A 16373-nucleotide genomic window follows, 5' to 3' on the forward strand; every position below is an offset into this window, starting at 1 on the left:
GTTAACTGCCCAGCCCACAATGTTACTTGATGAAAATCAAGAACTAGGACCACGACCTTCCTGCTGCTCCATGTTCCATCTCGCTGTCCTGGAGCAGCACACTGAAGGAACCCCCGCCCCAAGCCCCAGAAGAGGGACTTCAAGGATCCCTGGGTTGGGCCGGGGAAATGCAATCATGCCTCAAATTCATTTGCACGGAAGAATCATGCATGTACTAGAAATGAAGAGACTCTTATGGGAAAAGTAACCTGCAGAATTAGCTTGTCCCCTGGCCCTGGCAGTAGACATAGCAGCAGTTAAAACTGGTGCTATTTCTTCTTAACAGCAGCCTGCCCTCAGGGGACAGGGGACAGGCTGAGAGTAACCACCCAGAGAGGGATTACACAGCCCCCTCCCAGGCTGCTGCTGCATTTTGATTTGCCTTTATTGTGTGTGAATTCATACTGAATGATAGAAAAATACATTTTTAAATATTTCATTGTTAATTTCACTGGTTTTTTGAGGACTGATGCCCCAGAATGTCATGGGTACCTAATACACAATTGCCTTTAAGAAAGGGGTACAGCCCTATCATTAAGAAAACTGAAGTACACAGAGACTTCGATATAAGGATGAGAGAAGGAAAAAAAGATGTAAAAGACCCTGTGTACATGGAGGAAGAGAAATCCAGTAATTTGGGTTGTCTCAAAACTATTCCAAGCAAAAAGACAAAGGGTCGGGGGGCATGCCTGGGTAGTTCTCTCAGTTAAGTGTCTGCCTTCAGCTCAGGTCATGATCCCAGCATCCTGGGATCAAGTCCCCCATCAGGCTTCTTGCTCAGCCGGGAGCCTGCTTCTCCCTCTGCCTGCTGCTTCCCCTGCTTGTGCTTGCTCACTCTCTCTCAAATAAAATCTTAAAAGAAAGACAAAGTGACAACTGTGTAATATGTCATTAGAAGGAAATGTCTCAAAGAAAGTACTTCATAGAAATAGGGCAAAATACTCCTATGAGCTAAAAAAAAAGGCACTCTACATATATCCGACTGACCTAGTACCTTCTCAGTACCTTCCAGCCTGTCACATTTGCATTCCTTCACCCCCATGTCTGCAAATCTGTGTCCTCACCCCTGAATGTTCACAGAAGAAAGTGCTGAAGTCTGTCCCGTCTTTCCCACAGAGACATTATGAACAACAAGGTGTTTTACCAGCATCCCAACCTCATGCGAGTCCTTGGCATGCACGAGACGGTGATGGAGGTGATGGTGAACGTGCTGGGTGCAGAGAAGTCTCAGGTAAGGCTACAAGGAGAACTCAGCCAGAACTTGACCCCTAAGCAGGGCCGTGTGTTGCCTTGTTCACAGCCATGTGGCTGGCGTCTGTTGTCTCAGTGACCCCTCCCAGAGAGCGGGAGCGATGTGCATAAAGCCAGGAAGTAGCCAAGGGCAGGGAGTGCTGCTGAATGGACTCCAGCCAGTGTAAGAACGCTGGCCCCTAAGGCTCAGAGCTTTACTCGCTCGTTCCACGAGGCTGGTCACCTGCTAAATTTACTTCCCGTACCCTTCAGCCCTGCTCCTTCCAAAACGGAATTCCTCTGGGTTCCACTTAGGAGCCTGGTATGTTTTGTTCTGGGTCAGGCGAATGCTGCTCAAAAGAACAAGGTCTTAATAATGAGCTGGGCAGCGTTCCCTCGGGAGTGAGCATTTGCTCTGTGCCCCAAGGTCCTGAGGATACCAGCTTTCCTGGCCACGCCCCCATAACAAGCCTGCTGTAAGGGGGAGCTCCCTGGGCATTCATCCTAACTGGTATGGGGTGCTCCTCAGAGTTCCGGTGTGAAGGCAGTAGAGTGGAGGATGTTTTCAGATGTTGGAAATTCCAGAGTGCCGGATAGGAATGAATGATTTGCAGAGCAGTTCCTCCAGTATTGACAGATGGGGATGTGAAGGAAGACCAGAAACCAAGCTCACATTCCTTCTCACTCGCTTCCTTCTGGTCCATCAGGAAAGTGGACCCTCTACAGAGAGCCCTGAGCAAATGTCTGCTCACCTCAGCAAGCAGGTAGCAGGGAGGGTTCAGAACCTCATTTGGAGAGCACCCACCCCCATGATTCTAAAGGGGGAAATCAAGGACTTCCTAGGATCCAGAGCAAGGTTAACACAGACAGCACTTACTGAGCATTATTGGATCAAAATAAGACGCGGCCAGGCTCTAGAGATGCTGATTACTTTGTTAAGGAGAGAAGCCAAGTGCAATCAACAGTAACATAAGATGGCATCTCAGGGCTAAATTGTATGGATCAGATTACAGGTGCTGTGGGAGCCCACTGGAGAGCAGTCATCAAGAGCAGAAGTAACCAGGGGGGGGGGGAAAAGTAATTGGGGAAGGCTCAACAGCCTGAGAGGGCAGTGCTTGTCAGGCTCCCACAACTCTAGGGGCCTGCCTTTACCCAGAGGACCCAGGTCTTATGTAATGCTGGGTATTATTCGATGATCACTCATCTCCCTTTCTGAACTTTCTTATCAAAGGTCTGTCTACTCCCTCCCCAGATGGGAACAGTAGTCTGATATGGGGGTCACACAATTTCATGTGACATCAGAAGGTGTCTAGAGTTCTTATTTGGCCTCTTTTTCCTTTGCAAGAAGGATATCTCAGGAACTGAAATTAATTCTCAATATTTTGGGACTTCTCTTCTCAGGTATCGACTCACTTGTCTTGGAATAAGTGAGTAATCCCTGGATAGCACTGGAAGTAAGAAAATTCATTTTCCAAACTGTTCATAGCTTACACCAGTATTGACATGTGGAAGTCCATTGATTACACAATCTAAAACTCTTGGAAGTCAGACTTTTCAGGAAGGACTCATGATGGACTCTTTTCCTTGACATGTCTTTCTTCTCTCTACAGATTGCTTTTCCCAAGATGGTTGCTAGCTGTTGCCGCTTCCTCTGCTATTTCTGTCGAATTAGCCGACAAAATCAGAAGGCCATGTTTGAGCATCTGAGTTACCTGCTGGAGAATAGCAGTGTTGGCCTAGGTATGTCACATTATTGCGGCCACATTTGGGCTTGGAGGTGACAGTCCCCCTGCTGACCCCTTAGAAGGGCAAGGAAAATAAGCTACATTCCTGCTAAGGTATTTTTAAATAAAAGGGACCTGCCTGATCTAAAAACAAATAAAATGACAATACGATATCTCTGCTGTCCAACCTAAGGAGAGATGTTGCTACCCACCAGCACTGGTGACAGATTCGTGTTGGCGTAGTCACAGAGTTTTGCCTTGTCTCCCTTGGGACCAGTGGCTCATGGCTTATGACATCGTGCCTGAGGTTGTAGGTAGAATCTGGAGACACCCCCAGCCCACTCTGTTGATCAGGGAGCAGTGCTAATGAGACCAAGGTCAAAGATCCAACTCCTGCTTGGCAGGCTGGCTGTCTGCTGCATACCTGCATACCCATCAGCCAACTAGCCGGTGCTCTCCTAAGCTGCAGGATGGACTGGCCAAGAGCAACTGCGGATAAACAGGGTAAATCCATCAGCACCACTAGGAAAGAAACACACTGCCTGTTACTCACTGTCCTGGATGTAAACCAAGTGAATTTGTGAAAGATGCAAAACCACATTTACATCCATGTGAAATCTGATATTTTAAGTTTCTGATTTATCAAATGCAACCTTGGACTACCAACCTTTTATTTAAAAAAAAAAAAAAAAGTTTTTCTTAATTCTAGCCTAAGAATCAAAGGAAAATCAAAGATAACATTGGTCACCTGGTGTAACTATAAGAACTAATGCTGTTTGAAACTATTTTTAAATTCTGGATAGTGGACCTAGAAATGGCCAAGTCATTTGAGCTTATTAGTTGATTAAGTGGCATCTCTCCCTTTTGAGTTATCACCGAAGTGGGGCTCTCAAGAAGTTATCATATTACAAAAGTACTTGGAAATACATGGTCCTGGATAATTCTGTGAACTGATTTTCCAAGTTACTCCATATTTGTAATCAGTAATGAGTGTAGGGACAAGGATAACAAATAGAGCTCTTAAATTGGACAGGCCGCCCCCTCTGGACAGCGATGGGACCCAGGTTTAATGTGTTTGCTGCCCTCTCCTGACCACGAATTGGCACTGCAACCTCAGCTCAGCACTGGGTGGTCCTCATCCCATTCTTTCTCCTCTCTTCCTTCCTCAGCCTCCCCTTCCATGAGGGGATCTACCCCACTGGACGTGGCAGCTTCCTCTGTGATGGACAACAATGAGTTAGCTCTGGGCTTAGAGGAACCGGACCTCGAGAAGGTAACTGGTCCCACACTGGAGGCAGTGTGCTTGCTCTATCCTGTCTATAGTGCAGCCACACCAAGGAAATATAGACCAGAGACTGGGTCTCCATCAGAAGCTCTTCAACAGGGACACCTGGGTGGTTCTCTCACTTGAGTGTTTGCCTTCAGCTCATGTCATGATAGGGTCCTGGGATCAAGCCCCAAGTTGGGCTCCCTGCTTAGCATGGAGTTTGCTTCTCCCTCTCCCTCTGCTGCTCTCTGTCAAATAAATAAAATATTTAAATTTAAAAAAATAAAAGAAGCTATTCAGCGCTCCATGAAAATATGGTAGAAAGTGAGTAATTGGCAGCAGTGTGATAATTAGGACCAGAGCATCTCTTAGGAGCAGGGAGAGCCATCTCCACAGACAAGGATATCTGGATATTTGTGTTCTCTGTATGTGGAGGCCCAGCCTCACTGGTCTGCATGGAACACCACCAGACACCTGGGGATCCTGATACAGTTCTGTGTCATCAAATTTTTAAGTCTAGACACTAAGAAAAGAAACATGACAGAAAACTGTATAATCAGTATATGGGTAAAGGAGGCCCACACGTTCTCTGCAGGAACAGATGAGGTAAAACTGAGCTGCCTTACATGGAGATTGTGAAATGCACCCCCACTGGTGCTGATGACTGGAGGCTGATTCACCTACATCTTTTCCCCTTCAATTTGGGGCTACTATCTTGACTCTCGGAATATGAAGGAGACTGATGTGGTGAGGGCAAGTGGGACAAGTGAGAGGTCATCCACCGAACAGTGGGTTTGGAAGTGCGTGGGAGAGTCACCACTCACCATGACCAGGGGATTGGGAAGGTCACTCGGCAGAGTGATGAGCTGAGGAAAGAGTAGAAACCAAGCAGACATACCATGGAGAGAAGTGTGCTGGGAATATTTGTGAGGTTTAGTGAGAAGAGTATGGTGTGCTTGAGAACTGGGCGAGTGGATGTGAGGAAACATGGGGTGTTTGGGGGGAGTGCTTGGGGAGTGAGGAGGGACAATAGGGAATTGGGCTTGATGCTACCATAACTGTTTATGGTAGATTTTCATACTCTTACATGATCACTGTGGTACTGGGCCCACTCTGATTAACTCACATGACCATGATCCTCAGAACATGCCTTTTTTGTTAGTACTCCCAGTTATAGGAGAGGAAACTGAGGCATAGAGAAGTTAGCTGATGTGCTCAGTGTTGTGGGGTTTGTTAAGTGTCAGAGTCAGGATCGGAAAGAGTCTGGCCCCAGAGGCCTTGCTTTACCTGTTCTATGCTAAGACTTCTATGTAGGACCTCTCCAAGAAACCATCAGAGGGCTTTAAGCAGGAGAGCGACACACTGTGATTTTTTTAAAAGATTTTATATATTTATTTGACAGACAGAGATCACAAGTAGGCATAGAAGCAGGCAGAGAGAAAGGTAGAAGCGGGCTCCCCACTGAGCAAGAGAGCCGGATGTGGGGCTCAATCCCAGGACCCTGGGATCATGACCTGAGCTGAAGGCAGAGGCTTTAACCCACTGAGCCACCCAGGCGCCCCTGTGATTTGTATTTTAGAAAACACAGCCTGGTTTTAGCGAGAAGAACTGATTGGATCCAAAATAAGACACACACACACACACCCATACAAACACAGACTCAGGTGATCTGCCCCCAGCAGTACATTATGTGAATGCTTTCCCACAAATGCCATGGATCTTCCTGGTCTCCTTCTAGTGAGACAGACTTCAAACTCTGCTCTGCATACACTGAAACAGCCATCAAGAACTCAGTGTTTTGGGGGTGCCTGGGTGGCTCTGTCTGTTAAGTATCTGACTCCTGATTTCAGCTGAGGTCATGATCTCAAGGTCGTGAGATTGAGCCCTGTGTCAGGGAGCATGGAGCCTGCTGAAGATTCTCTCTCTCTCTCCCTCCCCCTTTGCCCCTTCCGCCACTGCTCCTTCACACACAGGCTCGCTCGCTCGCTCTCTCAAACAAACACGGTGTTTTAGTTGGTGAGGTAACTGATGGCCGTATGAAAAAGGGCTAATGGTTCTCTTAAAACAAGCAGGGCCATGAGGTTAATAATACTCAGTACCCCTCTTAAATGACCATGCTTGACAATAACCCTAAGCCTCCCTTGAAGATGCAGGATGGGATAAGGAGAGGCCGGGAGGCTGGGAAAGGGAAAAAAGGGAGACCTAAGTAGATCAGCAAATGGACAGGATGAGGTCTGCTGCCCCATCTTCCAGTGGTCCTAGTCCCTCAGCATCTCAGCACGGGGCTACAGACTTTATTCAGACCCGTGTCAGGAAATCACCCAAGTGTGGTTCCTAGGAGAGAAGGGAGAGGAGAGGGAAATGCTGCCGTTCTCCCTTTCCCTTGATCACAGCAGAAATTAGGTCCCTTAAGATGGAATGACAGCCCCCCACCACCCCCCACATGCAGGTGCTTATTTCAGTGGCCAGTGAAGTGTATTGCGACCTGTAACCTTGAAAACACTGCCTAACTCCTGCCTTTATTGATGTTTCCCTGACATTCTAAATTTTTTTTTATTTTTTAAAATGATTTTTATTAACATATAGTGTTTTATTTGCCCCAGGGGTACAGGTCTGTGAACCATCAGGCTTACATATTTCATAGCACTCACCATAGCACATACCCTCTCCCTAACATTTTAAAGGCCAAATCAAGTCCACGCTCCAAGCAGAATAGTATCATTACTGGTTTAAGAAGAAAAACAATGTGGTGATTATTTCTTATAAGTTGTGACACAGATACATTATTCTTACAAAAGGGCTAGAGAATTTGGCATCAGCAAATATGTGATTCATTTGAACAGCACTTATTGACCATCTGCTGTGTGCCGGGCTCTGGGGAATCAAAAATGAAGGATTTTTCGAGGATTTTGCAGCCCCATGGATTTTCCCCTTTTCCTTGTACACAGAAAATGTCAAAAGATAAATCAGAATAACAACTGCATCTCAAGCAAAGGCCTGTTTGCCAGGCGCTTTTTTTTTTTTTTTTTTTTTTTTTTTTGCCTGACATCTTCTAAAAAGTACGCAAGTTCCAAACTATTCTACAAGATCACAGGGCTAAGATCCAGTGACCTGAGAGCAGAGAGAACACTACTAATCCCAGCCCTTACGTGGCCATGGCACCTTCACTCACCACCCCAACCTTAACATCTTGGCTTTGGACTTGAAACCATGATTGCTGTTAATGCAGAACTTAAGTGGGGATCCCGAATCTGTCAAGGGCCCACTCAGAGTCAACCAGTGACTGAATATTTTGGTCTTGAAATAACATGACCAAATGAACATGGCCCACCTGGACCCATTATCTCCCCAGATGCCCCGTAGTTAGGCCTGTAGGGGGCGGGCAGAGGGAGAGTGAGCTCATGTGAGTGGGGACAGGGGCAGAAGAGAGAGAGAATCTCAAGCAGACTCCCTGCTGAGCACAGAACCTGATGTGGGGGCTGATCTCATGACCCTGAGATCATGATCTGAGCCAAAATCAAGGTTCATATGCTTAATCTACTGAGCCATGCAGGCATCCCATTAGGGCTGTGTTTAAATGGCAGCTCCCTCTTGCCAAAACTGGGAAAACCAAAGAACTGAGAGCTCATGGAGTATTCCTCCCTAACAATGATAATCGGTCCTATTGGTTACTTGAAAACAATAATGAATTGGAAGTTCTGGTTTCAAACCTATGAAATTATTATTTTTTAAAAGAGTTTATTTATTTGGCAGACAGATCACAACTAGGCAGAGAGGCAGGCAGAGAGAGAGAGAGAGGGAAACAAGTTCCCCCACTGAGCAGGGAGCTCGATGCAGGGCTCAATCCCAGGTCCTGGGATCATGACCTGAGCTGAAGGCACAGGCTTAATCCACTGAGCCACCCTGGCGCCCCCAAACCCACAGAATTATTAGGTTAAAGGTTTGGGGCTCTCTCTAGCTTCTAGGAGAATGAAAGCCCTTCTGTTCCCGGAATTTTGTAGGCCTGGCTGCTATCTTGTAAAAGACTTAAGACACTTACTTTCGTACTGTTGTTGGCAGGTGGTGACCTACTTGGCAGGCTGTGGCCTGCAGAGCTGCCCCATGCTTCTAGCCAAAGGATACCCTGATGTCGGCTGGAACCCCATTGAAGGGGAACGTTACCTGTCCTTCCTGAGGTTTGCCGTCTTTGTGAACAGTGAGTCCCAGATTTCTCATGCCTTTCAGATCTAGGATAACATAAACTTGGGGACATATAAGGAAAGAGAGGTCCTCTGCATTTCTTCCTGTCTATAAGTGGCAGTTGGTAGAATAGTCTCAGGGAGAATGAGGCCAGAGAAGGATCAAGAATAGCGTCCGATGGATGGAACACTGAGCTTGAGTGCCAGATGCAGCAAGAAAATCAAGGCAGAGGCTAGAGCTCTTCACTGCTGTGTACCTCTTCTCTCAGTAAAAGTGGGGATTATTAATATCTTCATCTCACCTATTTCACAAGGCTAAATGCAGATGGATGGATACATGCATGCATAAAAATTAAGAATAAATAACTATAAAAGGTAACAAAACTCCCAGGAGAGAAGTATTTCTGTGGCAACTCTAAAACTATTCTTCTTAATACAAATTACTTCCCATGTGTAATGAATTCCATGTCTACAAAAATTATTTAGTTCCCTGACTCTAATATACTGAATATTGTGTAAAATTAAGTGGCCTGCTTTCCTGAAAATGTACCTTGTCTCCTAAGATTTTGTTCTAATACTAATTTGCTTATATTCATATGAGAATTATGATCCTTCTTCGTTCTCTTGGTTTGGAGTTCCAGGCTAACAAATCCAGCTTGTTTCATTACATGTTTGCAAAAAGGGCTGGCAGCCCATGAGCACTCAGACCATATTCTCTATGGAAAAGAATTTATCTCAGAGTATAGTGCTGTGATGTGAGCATTGTATTTGTGTGTACTTTTGTCTCCTTTCATGCCCATCCTACCTGCTTACTTTCCTATATGGTAATACACTCTACTCTTAATGTGTGAATGATTTCCATCGTCCTGGTTGCCCACACCCCTTTTCTTTCTGGGTCTCATCCAGCCAGATTCTCGATCACCTATCTTCTTTGCTCTCTGTACCCTTCAGTGTCCCTATCTGTTCATCGCCAGCATTGCTAAATTCCATTTTCTTTGAGGCCAGGGTCAGTGAATCCTCTAATAGTCCGTTGCATGATCAATCCCATTGACCACATGTGCAGAATTAATTCAGAGTTACTGTGGTGATAGGGAAAAATTTTTAAGTGGTTTTTAAGGATTCATAAATCTCACTAAATTATCTGAGTAGACTGTCTGACACAAACCAAATCAATCCAAGACTAATGTCTTCATTCATCTTGGCCACCTTCACAAATTCAAGAGCTTTATGAGTCATTTTAGTGAGACTGTCTATATAGGTTATGAAGGTAAAGGAATCCACTGGCTTTGTTCCTATGGAGATTGCCCAAATTCCAACACTTGCTTATGCTGGTTACATATGACCATATTGAACTCAACTCTAGACCAAAATGTTTAGTCTACTCCCTTTGCTTTCAGGTTGTATTACGCCTTTTTTGCATATTCTCTGTAGTGCAGTTTCGTAAAGCAACAAACTCTAGCAAATTAGCCCGTCAGTAGGAAAAGATACACAGTTTATTTTTTTTTTAAGATGTATTTATTAGCAAGAGGGCATGAGTGGGAGGGGCAGAGGGAGAGAGACTCTCAAGCAGACTCGGTGCTGAGCTCAGAGCCTCTTGCAGGAGCTCAGTCCCAAGACCCTGAGATAAAAACCTGTGCTGAAACCAAGAGTTGGATGCTCAACCAACTGCACCATCAAGGCACCCCAATATGTACATTTTAATTTAATTTATTATTGAGTCTCTATAATATAAAGTAAAAACTATATAATATAAAGTATATATTTTATATATACTTATATATATAAATATATAAAGTATAATATTAAAACATCTATAATATAGGAATGCCAGGGTGGCTCAGTGGGTTAAAGCCTCTGCCTTCGGCTCGGGTCATGATCCTAGGGTCCTGGGATCGAGCCCCACATGGGGCTCTCTGCTTGACAGGGAGCCTGCTTCCTCCTCTCTCTCTCTCTCTCTCTCTCTGCCTACTTGTGATCTCTGTCTGTCAAATAAATAAGTAAAATCTTTTTAAAAATTTTTTTAAAAAATTAAAAATCTATCGTATGAAGTATATATATTATAAAAGTATATAATATATAAAGTTTCTATAATATAATATAAAAACCACATTTGGTTTTGGCAAGAGATAAATAGCTTCTGCTTCCCAAAAATGTATAGTCTAATAAGGAGAGTAGACATGAACAAAAATGTATAGTCTAATAAGGGGAGTAGACATGAACAGAGGTTACTGTGATAAGAGTAAGGAAGGGACAGAGTGCTGTAGAGCTTCATGAAGGGAAACTCACATTCTGTTGAGAAGATCAGAGCAGGCCTCATGGAGGAGGTGTATTAGAAATAAGCTTCATACACATTTGATGCAATTCCTATCAAAGTACCATCCATTTTCTTCAAAGAAATGGAACAAATAATCCTAAAATTTATATGGAACCAGAAAAGACCTCGAATAGCCAAAGGAATTTTGAAGAAGAAAGCCAAAGTTGGTGGCATCACAATTCCGGACTTCAAGCTCTATTACAAAGCTGTCATCATCAAGACAGCATGGTACTGGCACAAAACAGACACATAGATCAATGGAACAGAATAGAGAGCCCAGCAATAGACCCTCAACTCTACGGTCAACTAGTCTTCAACAAAGCAGGAAAGAATGTCCAATGGAAAAAGGACAGCCTCTTAAATAAATGGTGTTGGGAAAATTGGACAGCCACATGCAGAAAAATGAAATTGGACCATTTCCTTACACCACACACAATGGATGAAGGACCTCAATGTGAGAAAGGAATCCATCAAAATCCTTGAGGAGAACACAGGCAGCAACCTCTTCGACCTCAGCCGCAGCAACATATTCTTAGGAACATCGCCAAAGGCCAGGGAAGCAAGGGCAAAAATGAACTATTGGGATTTTATCAAGATCGAAAGCTTTTGCACAGCAAAGGAAATAGTTAACAAAACCAAAAGACAACTGACAGAATGGGAGAAGATATTTGCAAACAACATATCAGATAAAGGGCTAGTGTCCAAAATTTATAAAGAACCTAGCAAACTCAACACCCAAAGAACAAATAATCCAGTCAAGAAATGGGCAGAAGACATGAACAGACATTTCTGCAAAGAAGACATCCAATGGCCAACAGACACATGAAAAAGTGTTCCACATCACTCGGCATCAGGGAAATACAAATCAAAACCACAGTGAGATATCACCTCACACCAGTCAGAATGGCTAAAATCAACAGGTCAGGAAATGACAGATGCTGGTGAGGATGCGGAGAAAGGGGAACCCTCCTACACTGTTGGTGGGAATGCAAGCTGGTTCAACCACTCTGGAAAACAGCATGGAGATTCCTCAAAATGTTGAAAATAGAACTACCCTATGACCCAGCAATTGCACTACTGTGTATTTACCATAAAGATACAAACGTAGTGATCCGAAGGGGCATGTGCACCCGAATGTTTATAGTGGCAATGTCTACAATAGCCAAACTATGGAAAGAAGCTAGATGTCCATCAACAGATGAATGGATCAAGAAGATGTGGTATATATACACAATGGAATACTATGCAGCCATCAAAAGAAATGAAATCTTGCCATTTGCAACGATGTGGATGGAATTAGAGGGTATCATGCTTAGCGAAATAAGTCAAGTGGAGAAAGACAACTATCATATGATTTCCCTGATATGAGGAAGTGGAGAGGCAACATGGGGGGTTAAGGGGGTAGGAGAAGAATCAATGAAACAAGATGGGATTGGGAGGGAGACAAACCATAAGTGACTCTTAATCTCACAAAACAAACTGAGGTTTGCTGGGCGGAGGGGGGTTGGGAGAAGGGGGGTGGGGTTATGGACATTGGAGAGGGTATGTGCTATGGTGAGTGCTGTGAATTGTGTAAACCTGGTGATTCACAGACCTGTACCCCTGGGAATAAAAATATATGTTTATAAAAAAAATTTTAAAAATGAAAATTTTAAAAAAAAGAAGAGAGCTTCAAAGGGGGTCAAGTTTCCCAGATGCATAGATGCAGGAAAGGTGATCCAGCTGGGGAGTGGCATGAGCAGTGGGCAGTGGCCTCAAGACTAAAGCCTGCTGTGCTCAGGAAATAGCAGGATCTGTTGATCTGTTGATCTGGAGGACAGATGGGTGGATGACAGTGGCAAGAGATGAAGTTTAAAAGGTAGGTAGGCAGCTGTGGCAGAACCTAAATGCTAAGCTGAGATTAGATTCAGTGTGCGGAGAACTGGGAAACCTTTTTAACTGGAGAGAGATTGACAGTAACCACTGGGAACTTCTGTACCCAGTTAGAATAATGAGTTTCTAAATTATAATGGTGGTGGTAGGAATGGAATGGGGGAGATACATTTGAAAGAAATTACAGAGATTGTGTTTCTCCAACTAGGTGATGATGATGATTATGGTGGTTGGGCCTGGTTGCATTGATAAAAAGAAATAGAAGTCACATTGAAGCTTAGATATTTAAGCACAGGGAGAAAAAAAATAAATATGTGAGAGGTGCCTGGGTGGCTCAGCTGATTAAGGATCCAACTCTTGATTTTTGGCTCAGGTCATGATCAGTTGTGAGATTGAGCCCCATATAGGCCACCATGCTGGGTGTGGAGTCGGCTTGAGATTCTTTCTCCCTCTACCTCTGTTCTTCCCCTCTTCCTCTTAAAAAAGAAAGGGGGGAGGGAGGGAGGAAGGGGGATGTGAAAAGGAGAAAATGGTTTATAATAGAAGATAATGAGCTTGGTTTCATTCAGACCAGTGATTCACTGATTTTGCAGTGTGTGACCCCAAATGGGGTTACCCTGATTATGGGGTTATAGGATAGAGATCAGTCAGTCAGAAGACTGGGACTGAAGAGACTTGTAGATCATCTGTAGTTGAAATAGTAGGAGTAGATGTCCCAGGAGAAACACAAAAGAGAGAGAGAGATGGAGAGTGTGAGAAAGAAACGTTAGAATCTTCCTAAACCCCTAAAGAAGAAGAAAGAGTGCTTTAAGCACAATGGAGTGTTATGGAAGACTTTGGGCTAGAGAGCGGACTGTCTGGGGTACAAATATAGCTCTGTCACTTACTAGTTTTGCAAAGTTAGGCAAGTTACTTAAACTTTCCTAGCTTCAGTTTGTGTGTGTATGTCTTCATGTTAAGTAGAGGAAAACAATAGTATGCACTTCACAGAGTTGTTATAAGGCTTAAATGGAATAATCTATGGGAAACTTAGATTAGCAAAGTGCCAGAAATGTAGTAAGCGTGCAGTCATGATAGTTGTCATTGTTGTTCATGGTCTTTACAAGGTTAGTAGGGCATTCGAAATGGGAAGACTCTAATGAGTAGATTCTTTAGCGATCTCAAAGCCGTTCATAAATTTTCATGTCTAAGAATTGATTAAGAAGGACTTTTTGTGGCTTCTTCTCAGCAGTGAAAGATAAAGGTATTGTAGGTGATCATGGTAGGTGGGGGGAGTGGTCATGATGGGTAATGATAGGTGGTGGCAGGTGGCAATGGTGGATGATGGTGGGGTGGTGATAGTGGGTTGTGATTGGTGATGATGTTGTTGGGGGTATATGATGGTTAAGTAGTGGTCATAGAAGCTCTTTGGGTTGATTGAAGTGGGTGCTGGTTAGTGACACGAGGCATGGTGATGGTTGTGGGTACCGATGAGTGACAATGGGGTGCTCATAATGGGCGATGGTGAGATGTAATGGTTGGGTGGTGGATTGACACAGTGGAGTGTGGGGGTGACTGTGGGGGGGTGGGTGAGTGATGATGGAGTTGGTGAGGATGGTGGTGGTGATGGTAGCAGCTAACCCTTATTGAGCACTTATCAAAGCACTTTGGGACATATTAACTCACATAATACAAAAATCCAATGAAATAGGTACAGTTATCTTCATATTACAGAAAAAGACCCAGTTGCTTAGAGGGGTTAAGGGCCTTGTCCAGAATCATACAGCTAGTAGGACGTAAAGCCAGGATTCGAACCAGAGCAGTTTGGCCCCAGAGGCCAAACATTACTCATACCATTGTGCAGTATTGTCTGGGTAGTACGGTCTTTCTAATGAATGAACAAAAAGAAAGAGCATTTTCTCCTCTGAGCTGTTCAAAAATCGCAGCATTGTTTAATTACTGTTGGGTACTAATGTTTTTTAAAAAAAATTTTAAAGCCAAATCAAAAACTCTTGCTATATCAAAAGAATTGGAAAATTCTTTCTAACATTATTTTCCTAGTCTCTCTTAATGTTAGTATTAAATCTTCTTAAATAAGATTTGTCTTTAAAAGAAACTTCTTAAAGCATATAATTTTCTCTACTTTTTTTATTAGCTTGCTCGGAAGCCTTGGGTTGTGTTTTACTCTGGGAGTAATGAAGCTGAGAAGCTTCTATTTACCCAGCAGTTGTAAACTTTATAACCAGTCTAGACACAGATGTGTCTGAGTGTCTGATTAACTCTTTCCAAGGAGGAAAGATTTCCTACCAATCCACGTGAAAAAGGGGAAAGTTATTCTGTGCTTCCTTTGAGTCCCTGGAGTATTTTAGTGATGTCTTCCCCTGGCTATAAACTTAGTTGTGAGGGACACAATATTCCTAGCTTTGTTGAGCCTGTTTTCCTAGGCAGATACGTCATCAGTGGCCATAATTTAGGTACCCATTAGTTGACATGTGAAGTATATATGACAGGCCGAGAGATGTGATAAGAGACATGCTCAAACAACCCTGAAGCATAAGTCGAAGCCAGAAACAGAGGAAACCTAAGTGGAATTATGAGACACATACATGGAATAATTACTAAAAACTCTGTAACCGACAACACCTATCTACATCGTGACACATATGACTGCTGGCATGCCAAAAATGACAGTGTTCATTGGAATCTGGTAGAGTGGGAATACCCGGGGCGGGGGAGGTTAAGTGTTGAATAACATCTTGAAGAAACAAAGGGGCAGAGTTTAACAGAGTAGTGTGGTCAGAGCATAACTCAGGCCCTTGATCTAGGAGACATGAATCTTTTAGGATATATCAATTTTATCTCAGTAAAGCTGGAAAAAAAAATCAGGGTCAAAAGCACAAAATAGCATGGTATCTTTGAAGGGCACAGTAGATACAGATGCTTAAAAGAATCAGCTGGGTGGTTTCCATCCATATATTTATGTTATCAGGGTCAGAAAGTTTGATCAATACTGAAGACTAGGGATGGTTAGGGTTAAAATGTGTGAGACATTGTTCTTATTCTCACATTTACAATATAGTTGGAAAGATTAAGCAAACTTTTGAAAAACTGACCAGGAGTAAAAGATTTAAATAACAGTTTAAGACAATTGTAAACAACATCACAGTGTTATACTCAGGAGACACTTCAGGCTGTTGTGGTGAGAGAAGAGAGAATATGAGGTGCAATTGAGATATGGCTAATGGGGTTAGGTACTTAATGTCTGAGTTACAACATCTCACCAATTATAAGGCTTGAAAAATCTTTTCTACACCACCTTCCTCATTCTCCCAGTGGACCTACTTGAGTCCCTATGCCTGAGAAGGAGAAGGAAATCAGTTATTAGGGTCAAGATGGGCTTATAGTGACAAGAAAATGTGACTTCATCTGTAAAAACTCCAAGTGAAATTATAAAAGCCCAGAGATAGTCAAAACAACACAAGTAATAGAAAATTGTTGAATACTACATCTAAAACTAATGACGTACTATATGCTGGCTAACTGAATATAATAAAGGAAAGAAGGAAGGAAAGGTGGGAGAGAGAAAAGGAAGGAAAGAAAGAGAGAAAGAAAGAAAAAAAGAAAATTACTCAAAATAAAGAAGCCAATGGCAAATGAATGCCCAGAGCATCAAAATGAGGAAATCTGGCTGGAGTGAAAAGCTGTGAGGCCCTGTTATTTTCATCCTAGTAAATTATTCAGCATATCTCCTCCACTGCTGCCTGTGGGAT

At 43.4% G+C, this 16373-nt stretch overlaps 1 protein-coding gene across 1 annotated transcript in view; it reads left to right on the forward strand.

Moving 5' to 3' along the window:
• RYR3 (ryanodine receptor 3) overlaps positions 1-16373 on the forward strand; it is a 515475-nt gene that overhangs the window by 372766 nt on the left and 126336 nt on the right. Inside the window, 4 exon segments of the mRNA XM_044230143.1 lie at positions 1156-1270; positions 2880-3009; positions 4163-4266; positions 8320-8455. Of these exon segments, the coding sequence (XP_044086078.1) occupies positions 1156-1270; positions 2880-3009; positions 4163-4266; positions 8320-8455 (485 nt within the window).

This window comes from Neovison vison, chromosome 13 (genome assembly GCF_020171115.1).
Source record: "Neovison vison isolate M4711 chromosome 13, ASM_NN_V1, whole genome shotgun sequence".
Lineage (NCBI taxonomy): Eukaryota > Metazoa > Chordata > Mammalia > Carnivora > Mustelidae > Neogale > Neogale vison.